The 10,496-nt window shown below is 45.9% G+C and overlaps 1 protein-coding gene across 1 annotated transcript in view; it reads right to left on the reverse strand.

Annotated features, from left to right (window-relative positions):
* Positions 1-603, reverse strand: part of T265_08058 (hypothetical protein) — a gene marked incomplete at both ends in the record, with an annotated part of 8,858 nt that extends 8,255 nt beyond the window's left edge. Inside the window, one exon of the mRNA XM_009173753.1 lies at positions 533-603. Within this exon, the coding sequence (XP_009172017.1) occupies positions 533-603 (71 nt within the window). The remainder of the gene's footprint in view (positions 1-532) is intronic.
* Positions 604-10,496: the final 9,893 nt, after the last annotated feature.

Below are 10,496 nucleotides of genomic sequence, written 5' to 3' on the forward strand. Positions count from 1 at the left end.
CACCCCCCCACACACACACACACACCCTACAGGATTCTGCCAGGACCAACACACAGATAATCGTGGGAGCGTGAAAAAAAAGACATCAGCAAAGAGCTTTACAAAACTGCCCTCTTAGTTTAATGTGTTATCTCAGATAGGCGCAAAAGACGCCAGTTCGACCAAACTGCTGCCCGGTGTGCACAACACACGTGTTCAACAACCGGATGATGTGTTTTTTCTAGGTGGGTAAAACGGACACGCAGCTGTCCTGTGATGAGTCATCAGAAAATCACAAAAACCCCGAGATGAATTCTAGTGGAGCAGAGCGGGTGGGGGAAGGACGGAAATGCAGTTTAGTTTGGCAGGCTTGCAATTTCCCCCGGTGAGCTGGGCTTGCGTTCTGACGGTGTGGAAACAAACAGTTCACGAAAGCAACTGCAAGGTGAAAATATTGTGAAAATAGGTTTGTTTGACAGGAAGAGATGTACGATAAAGAACAGGTGTTTGTGAAGAAATTAGCGAAATTAATTTGGTCTTGAGAGAGACTCACCTGGAACCCAGCTGAATCTCTCGTTTGTGATGTTTCCAGGCAACGGAATGCGCTGCACCAGGCTGCCTCATGTTCCAGTTTGTACGATATTCGAGATATCGCGATCCATGTATAGACGTAATGCGCTACTCATAAGGTTGCTGAAATTCGTCGACAACCCACGACCGGTTTCGGACTTATTGGGGTACATCAGGTGGGCGCAGTCCCCGAGTTTCCATCAAGCTTATGTTCTACTTGAACCCAAATCCCACGAAATTAGCGAAATACACTTACTTGCGAATTTCTTGTGCTCAAGTGACATTAAGCTTTCTAACAGCATTGAATTTGATTTCAAAAGACCTTTGTTGAAACCTGTGGAATTCGCATGCCGCTGTATCCGGTGATAAAGTAAGTCTTAGAAAATGGGACTGAAAAGGTGTGTCTGATGTCTTACAAAGAAACGAAGGTGATCCAAGCATATAATATTGCGGCAAACTATTTCCAGAAGGCAAACGCGACTGGCTAACATAGTTTGCATGGCTGTATTTTCGCGCCGGGTGAGTAATATCCCCAGTTTTTTTCGTTGGGTACTTTGAACTGAATACTCGGTGGACATACCAGAATTTAATTTTTTGACCTTCTCTTCAAGAGTCATTTTCGCTGGCCAAGGGGGGATGGTAGCGTCTGACGAGGCGAGAGGTTAGCGGTGTCATCAAGTGGAAGCAGGGTGTATCATCTCCCCCCGATAAACTACGTCCACAGTAGTCCCGCGTTCTACCTCCCGACGTCCGGGTGGATGTTTCACCATAATGAGGATATGTGGTGCCCAACGGTGATCTGAAGGAGGGGCGCCGGAAGTAGCAAGAACGGCTGCTTGGTGATGATGCAGGTATAATGGATAGACATCAACCGGTGGGACATCCGATGGGACGATAACACTGTACGGTTACCCAGCAGTGAAGATCTGCATTCGATCGCACAGCATCGCAGTCCTCAGCGTGTGCTAATGACACACCTATGACTTCTGGCAATGCACTGAGGGAAAATTCGTGTGCGTGCCTGAACCATCCAGTTTTTGCCCCAAAAAGTGTTGTGCAGCGTGTCCAAAGGACGACCCACAATTCTAGGATTCCTGGGGTTCCAAGTATTAGGGAACCCGGTTCCGAACGTAACAGCCAATGGAATACCGTTTTTCGAGACAGATTTCATTGGTTGTTCTTCACTCGTCCTTGACAGATGAGTTGTATTCTTAGTACCGCTTTTTTTTACTCGCTTGTACACGACAGTGATCAATAGATCAGCCGGTTCACACGTTTATTGACTTTTCTGGTTTGGCCAAGCGCGCAAGGCGATCAAGCGGCTATCCAGACCGGGGTTGACCGTAATAAGAAGGCATTAAGGAGACTGTAGTCCACAACTCCAAGAAGCATTCGACTCGGTTGACCGGTCTGTTCTCCTTGATACGCTTGTCCAACAAGGATGGATACTCTCATTTGCGCACGATTTGATTTGGTTAGGAGAATCAACTGAATCCATCATAAACGAGGGATTTATCGGGGTTCCACTTGGGTGTCCTGTCAAAACCAAAATGGTATGAAAACGAGTGTAATTCGCTGATTTCGTGCAACTAGGGTTCAAGTGGAACAGAATGCCTAGTTTAATAGCGAGGCAAATTAGTCGATTGCAGTTGAATACTAAAAATTGCCGCCAGAACCCGAAAGAATGATCTAGTGTGACTCGAGTAACTAGAATTATACGGGGAATTTGCACAGGAAGTTTTCGAGTCGATCTTAATGAGCCCACAGTATTTTTTTCGAAGTTTATGGGTTGAGTGGCTGGTGCTGAAGTATGTTTCCGGTCAGAATTGTTACCGTAAAATTTTGTTGCGTATAGGGGTACCAGGGAATTTCAGATTGATGAAATTAGGCGAAAGATGGCGTCATATGTCGTGAATTTAGGACCCTGTGAACTAACGTTACCCGACATTACCCCAAATTAAATTTGCTCACCAAAATTTGTGGAATATTTAATCATAATTCCTCTATGGCCACTCCCGTGCCCGGCTAGCTCAGTCGGTAGAGCATGGGACTCTTAATCCCAGGGTCGTGGGTTCGAGCCCCACGTCGGGCGGCCCCCCTTTTCGATTCACAAACCGTAGGGGAGAATAAGAGGAGCTGTGTGTATCTTTCAAGCGTGCACGTTATCGATCAAGCAACCCACGATTATGGGAGGGTACTTGCTAAAGGATGGGTGGGACCAGTCTGCGGAAACCAGACGCAGTTGCAGAACTTAATGTCCGAACCATACCATTCTGATCTGCCACAACTTTGGGAATCAAAACTGGAGCCGGCCAGAACGGGTTGCTTACTGGGAGGTAGGATGACTGAGCACAAACGAAATAGTCCGGGCTGTGCTGTAATGCCACCGGCGCATGCAATCGAAACGCGGTACAACGCTGTGCCGAAAATTTGTGTCAAAAAATTTTAGTCACATGCATCAAGGTCGCACATAATCCAGGGGCGCGCAGTGCAAATTCAGCTACAAACACACTGTTTCTTGGATAAATATCTCGACTGTGACCATTTTTCCGACATGGTTAGGGCAATGAATGAGCGTACCTGTATTTCCTGACAATAAGTAAATTCGAACAAAATACACCAGTGCTGTTGCGGAATTTTCGTGTGGGACATCAGTTGATGGAAAGTGCAGGAGTCAAAAACGGCCGAAAGCTGAACTTCTGTGGTACATCCATACATGAGTTCCCAAGATATTCAAATCCCACTAATGTTTGTATGGAAACGGGACATTCAATCAAGTATTCGCCCATTTGAAACAAGGAGGGGCCCAAGCAACAAAAGTTGAGGATTCCCCCTATTTTTCTGTGACATTCCAACCAGAAAATCTCGCTTTTTGATGTTAACGAATCTCACTGCGTGACTGGATAGGGCCCAGGAAAATCAGGAAGCCATCGGGATATAGCTATATATCCCAGGGATCCCTGGTGCTCCCGCCTACCATCGGAGTTGAGCCCACCTGCGCCCAAGATAGAGCCCTGGATTTCTCTGTTTGTCTAAAGTACACATAGGATACGAATCAGAACAGTTGTCAACTCGATCCTCCCACTCGATATGTTCAGGTAGCCATGATCCCTAGCAGAAGTTGACACCCAAGTTAACTTCCCTACTGAAGTTCAACAAATGATCAAGAAAGTCACTTTATGGACGGCCTCGAACCGTATGTTTCGTTGTAAAGTAGAGCCGAGAACCATAGAAAAAAGTAACTGAGTATGTGGCTTCATATTATCCAGTGTTAACCACCGTTAGACCGCCGGTTTCCGGTTCCATTAATCAGCTACCGGCTGCTGGTCGGTTTTACCGCAGCAATTGCCGAACTACTTGTGAGTAGTTAAAATACAACATGAAATAATAATGGCCATACCCGCGAAAGGAGGAGGACCATTGCTGAGGAGTTGTTTATTAAAGAAACACCAACTGAACAGGACAGGAGAGAAGAACTCTCATATGCATCCTGTTTACAAAGCTGAATAAACGTCTTTTCCTTGAATATATCTTTCTGAATTGTCCTGGATACTCATTGACTATTACTCAAATGTAAGCAAGTGCTACAAAGTGACTCCACAAATTCCGCAATAGATCTCACTTTTCAAGAGACGCGAAGCAGATTTATGAGAGGACTCTACTCGCATACCTCATTAGTAGTATCCACTGTTACACCCGTCGTCATACAAGGCTGAAAAATGATTTCCTTTCCATCAGCTGTCCTGTTAGGAGGCTAACAACTGTACAAGCAAAAAATCCCACTTTAGCCTCAAGTTTTTTCTAATTAATTCACATTTTGCTGACCAAAAAGCCAGGAGTTGTTTTACTATCACGTGCATTGTAAATATTCCGGAGAACTTTGCTATCAAATCTTTCAGAGTGCCTCTTAAGGTGATTTGTTACACCAAAACGCTGCTACTTTGTGAAGTACTCCAGAATGCGCTGTTGTGGGGTCACATAAAACCCATTACTACAACCGGGCGGTCGACTGATTGCTCCAGCAGGAAGATAGCACGTGATATATGGATGACCTTCTCAACAAAAGTGAACCGTCAGTTGTATCTTGATACCTTTCTGTGTGATGAGACATGATGTTCTTGGTTTGTCTAAGACATGGATGTTGTTTTTAATTCACAGTCTGTCGAATCAAGCTCTCAGTAAACTAGGAAGGTCTGATGTGGTACTTGGAAACGCCTTGCGAAATGTATCCGCAGCTGCGTGACATCTTTCGTGAACTGTGTCATTGATGGAACTTAGTTTCCACAAAGCAGTCGTCAATCGCTGTCCTTGTAAGACTGAAGCTAGACAAGATGTTCCATTTCTGTATATTTGCCAAGGAAGGAGAAACTTCGTAGTTCATAATTCGTATCTTTGTGACCAAAATTTGCTCTCTGACGTCACGGGACATTCTTTGATCTTTCCGAAGCAATAGCTGATTAAGCGAAGGCCACACGTTAGTGCGTGATTGGGCGGATCACTGATGATGTCTCCTTGAATGGTGAGAAAACTCTTGCAAGTTCATTACCAAGCTTGGAAAGCAGACCAGTAGTCATCTGAACAACTAATCGATATTCTAACGCATTGTCAATGGCACAACGGGGGAATTCTGGTATGAAACCAGAGAGCACTGTGCTAGAAACCTTGTGGCATGATGCTAGACTTTTGAAGTAAATGATGTCTTGGAAACTTGGCTAAACGGCATGCTGAGGCTCAGATCAGTTGAACAACTTTTTAAAGCGGTCGATATTGTTGAACAACTATGTCTGTCTGTCTGTCTGTCTGTCTGTCTGTCTGTCTGTCTGTCTGTCTGTCTGTCTGTCTGTCTGTCTGTCTGTCTGTCTGTCTGTCTGTCTGTCTGTCTGTCTGTCTGTCTGTCTGTCTGTCTGTCTGTCTGTCTGTCTGTCTGTCTGTCTGTCTGTCTGTCTGTCTGTCTGTCTGTCTGTCTGTCTGTCTGTCTGTCTGTCTGTCTGTCTGTCTGTCTGTCTGTCTGTCTGTCTGTCTGTCTGTCTGTCTGTCTGTCTGTCTGTCTGTCTGTCTGTCTGTCTGTCTGTCTGTCTGTCTGTCTGTCTGTCTGTCTGTCTGTCTGTCTGTCTGTCTGTCTGTCTGTCTGTCTGTCTGTCTGTCTGTCTGTCTGTCTGTCTGTCTGTCTGTCTGTCTGTCTGTCTGTCTGTCTGTCTGTCTGTCTGTCTGTCTGTCTGTCTGTCTGTCTGTCTGTCTGTCTGTCTGTCTGTCTGTCTGTCTGTCTGTCTGTCTGTCTGTCTGTCTGTCTGTCTGTCTGTCTGTCTGTCTGTCTGTCTGTCTGTCTGTCTGTCTGTCTGTCTGTCTGTCTGTCTGTCTGTCTGTCTGTCTGTCTGTCTGTGCCACATTAACGTCGTAGGGAGCGCCCCCATATCCATCGGTTGAGAGGTCCTAATCGGTTAAAATTTAGTCACTTATTTGGTTTCGACTTTGTCAAAGTAATGGCCTCACGCACATTTCATTTTAATCAAATTGATGCAGTGAGATGACCTAAATCACGGGCACAATCGGCAAAATGATCAAACCTCTCTGAAACGTGCAGTACTCAGTCGGTCTTAAACATTTCTCCTTTAATTGAAAACAGTCTACTGAAAGCTTGTTCGTTTCTCAGACAACGAAATTGAACTGACTTTGAGCGTTCTGTAATCCCAACTCTCACGTGACTACTCGTTTTTCCATTAAACTCATCTTCGGCTATTAGTCAGGTGTATGGTGGAACATCCTTCAAACTAGGATGACTAACACACCGGAGAAAGCACCAATGTGTCGTCAAATAGAACCAGGGGACCCCACAGGAGGAATTCAGAGATGCTGTAATTCTGACTACTGGCACATCCCGACTGTTTTTTCAACCATTTCACGTCCGCTCTTGTCTGCTTTGTCATTTTTCTGTATTTATTGTTGGGGCGTGTAACGCGCACCGTGAAACCGGACAGGCGCTCAGATCCAGAAATAAGCCTCTTCGACCCCACTACGACTCCTCCGTTGGAGAACTGAGTACGTGTTACTATCCTGATCGCGATTCCGCCTATCAGTCAGGTGGACTGCGTGCACACCTAATTTAGGTGTGTAAACATCAGTGCCAGCCCACGGCGTCTAACAAGATGCAATGATTCCGTTTCGATCGCCGTTTTCATCCTCAGAGAAAGGGCATCCGGATCTTTCTAAGATAAGCCCCGCCACTAGTGCATGTGCGAAAAGTTAATCCCCCCCCCCACTTTTTGCCAGATTCAATTTAACGTACGCACACAACCATGACCTACTCTTGATGAAAATAATTCCTTATCCGCATCTAGGCTCATTTTTGGAAAACGTTTTCTCCGTTCGGACCTTCGTATGACCCTGAATGAACTTTCTGACGCTTTCAACTCTCGTTCATGACAAGGAGATGGCAATACGTTTTTTGCAAAGCCCCGAGTGATCCATCAGCAACGTTTATGCAATGCAGTGCCAGATCGAACTGCGGTCACTTTGATGGACACAATCCAGGCCTGCATCGCTCCCGGCTCAATCATCATCTTCGATATGTGGGCATAATACCAAGGAGTTGAAACGATGATTGACATGAATCGTACTCATGAAACGGTTAATCATACGGAGAACTTTGTGGATCCGACGATCGGAGCTCACACACAAATCCCTGAATCTCTTTGGCACGTCTACAGGATGCAGAATAAACGCCAATGCGGCACACACCGATCTTTAATGGACAGCCACTTGTGTGAGTTCATTTGGAGGCAAAGATACCGAAAAATGGACCTTTTCATGCAAATTTGTGACCCTCATCGATTAGCTACAGATTTCCATGACAGTTATGGACTGTGCATTTACGTATTACAAAAGGCCTTGGTGCTATTTTGAACGCCTGCGAGCTGGTCTGTCGCTCTCAACTGCAACGTTTTCGACTACCCATCATCTTCAGAGTGAGTCGAGGATTATTCTTGGCCAGATATCATCATCATCATCATCATCATCATCATCATCATCATCAACATCATCATCATCATCATCATCATCACCGTCATCATCAGCAACATCATCATCATTGTTGCTTCACTTCAGTTAGACCACAAAGTTAATTTAATTATGTATAGATGTAATATATTACTCATAAGGTTGTTGAAATCGCTTCTACGGCCCACGACGTGGTTCGCCCTTCTTGGGGCTCATCAGGTAGGCACAGGGGATGCTCACGGAGAAGGCTGACCACATCAGTAACAACAACCTTCTCTGTCACTTTCTTCATACTCTTCTGCAGTTCATGTGTTTTCCTTGACTGACGAATTCGTTGACGCCATCCAAAACCAGCAACGCTTCTGAGGCATCGGTGGTCAAAAACTTGGAGATGCCTCAAATCATATGTCCTCAGAGGCCAAGTCTCGCAACCATACAGCAACACAGCACAACTCTTTGCCTTTCTGACTGCAAATTAGCCAACAGGATTCGGCTCTTTGACTGACTTCGTCAGAACAAACACGACGTATGTGAAGTTGTCTACAACTGCTAAATGACTCTCCTCAATTCGTAATTGGCCTGCCCAGAGACTGTACGTTCTGAAGCATGACTTAACACTTTGAAGGTGCAAGACGCATGCCCAAAAATGGCGGCACTTGTGTCTGTCTTTTATCTTCAAAGATGAGGACAATGTCGTCTGCCTTCTCACCAGCAACGATTTGAACACCGGCGTTGATGGTATCCGGTGGGAACGTTTGTTTACTAATCGCATGACATGCAGTCTTTAGTATGGCCAACGAGGTTCGACTGGACTGGAACAATTCCGTCTGAGTTTGGCATCGGTAAAGAGGAGCATACTGGCATCAGCCAGATAGACGGCGCCACTGCCGGATAGCGTTCCGTCGTAAATGAACCGGCTGAGGATGAGGACATGTGAAATGTCGGTCTATCAAAACGAATTTAGGTTTTACACTTGAATTGACACTGTAGTTTGTACGTAGCGTGAAGATTCTAAAGTTATAAGTCCGAATTAGGCACGCCGGCGAAGTAGATTTATAATGAGAAACTGAGAGGCTCCGTTTTTTCCATCCCTGTTGGGCACCTCGCGAACCTCCGGGGGGTTGTGAACTCCTAAAGACAAGCAGTCTAGTGAGAAGGAAAAAATTCCACAAGGTTTCGTATCTGAGACGTCGTCACCGAATGACTCATTCATCACGTGAGCAATCAATGGGGTTGAGCGCGTATGTGAGAACTATTCACAGTGCGGATCAGTCGCCAGTACGCGAATGGTGTAGTATCGATCTGCCGGCCAGAAGGCATCTACTTCAGGGCCGTAGTTCGTTTCTGATTTCAGGTCTGAATGCCTGAAGCGCTGTTTTGCTCAGTACCAGTGAAAGGGAGAAGGCCTTCGCTGCGGAGTTATCTATTTGAAAATTGCAAGTGACTGGCTACGGACCATTGGACAGGAATGCAAAACTCTCATTTGCATCTCATTTACAAAAAACTGGATATCCATATTTTCCTGAACGCGTCTCCTTGAGCTTTCCTGGATATTCATTGACTCCAATCATTCCTAGCTCAAATTCAAGCAAATGTTAAAAAGTGGCTCCACAAATTCCGCAACAGATCTCCCCTTTTCAAGAGACGCAAAGCGAAACCCCACGAACAACACATACTACTCGCGTGCCCCCCATCAGTAGTATCGCCGTTATTCCAGCACTTATGAGGCGTGAAACTACCCTGTCGCGATCAAGACCCACACGAGTCAGATTGTTCATGGCCTCCTGTAACCTCGTTTGGGAAGGGTCACTAGAACAGTGGGAATAGGAGAATTCAATGACCCGAAAACCGACTCTGTCGAGCAATCAACCAAAAAGTTACGCATCCTTTTATTCGCATGTATATCCACACGTTCCACATCCAGTTCACAATGATTTCCAATCCAGTCACAATTTCTTCGGTTCGCTGGCCAATTCACTTCACCCCATTCGCATCTTCGAGTTAATTACTCATCTCCAACGCAATTTTCTTCATTATGGACAAAAACTGGGTCACGTTCAGAGGGTCACTTGTCTGTTCTTCATGTGCCCCCCCGCCCCACTATAAACATTCCCTTCCATTCCGCCTGTTAATGATAACATAAATGGTCGCAGCATTTTTTTTCGCGGTAGGCACATCACAAACCCAGAAGATTTCCGTTTCGTCCTTGCCCACTCCTCACCACCCCTCCATCACACACTCTCTCTCTCACACACACACACTGTTCTGGTGCGATGATTTGGTCAGGCATAACACGATTTTTCGATGGGTCATGATTTCCGGGCAGAGTTGTGGTATGTGTGTAGTGAGTGTGAGTGTGATAAAACCAAGCCGCGGAATAAACTGACTGTGTCTGCGCGAAACTGAAACGAAATCCGATACACTCGGCAGCCGAGTTAACGACATGAAAGGAGGATGTTTCAATGCCTGCTGTCATGTGCTGTTCCGCCGGGCGAGGTTGAGTCATCCTTGTCACAACCGGGACGAGCCAATCTCTTCCGCCTCCGTTGAATCACACGCACTGTGTGCGTACGTGCGTTCGTGCGTGCGTTTGTGCGTGCGTGTCTGCGTGCATGCTGTGTGTCCGCCATTGCAAGTCTACTGCGAGCACTTGTTCGTAAAGACGATTGAACATAATAGACTGATTCCAGGTCAGTGAACTCGACACGTCGCTCAACCTAACCAGGCGCACTGTCACAATTGTTTGCTTTGCTCGTATGTGTCGGGGTGTCTGCCTCTGTTCCTGGCGAATTCCTTCGTACAATCGACACAGTTGTAGAAAAATCAAACTTGAACGCCCACCACACACCGACCGCATGGTGAAAACTGATGAGAGCTGACAGGACCACTTCAAGTTAAAGAACGCACACCCATGTGCAAAAACACAGCAAACAAAGAGAGAGAGAGAGCGATAA

This window comes from Opisthorchis viverrini (assembly GCF_000715545.1).
Source record: "Opisthorchis viverrini unplaced genomic scaffold opera_v5_201, whole genome shotgun sequence".
Taxonomy (NCBI): Eukaryota; Metazoa; Platyhelminthes; class Trematoda; order Opisthorchiida; family Opisthorchiidae; genus Opisthorchis; species Opisthorchis viverrini.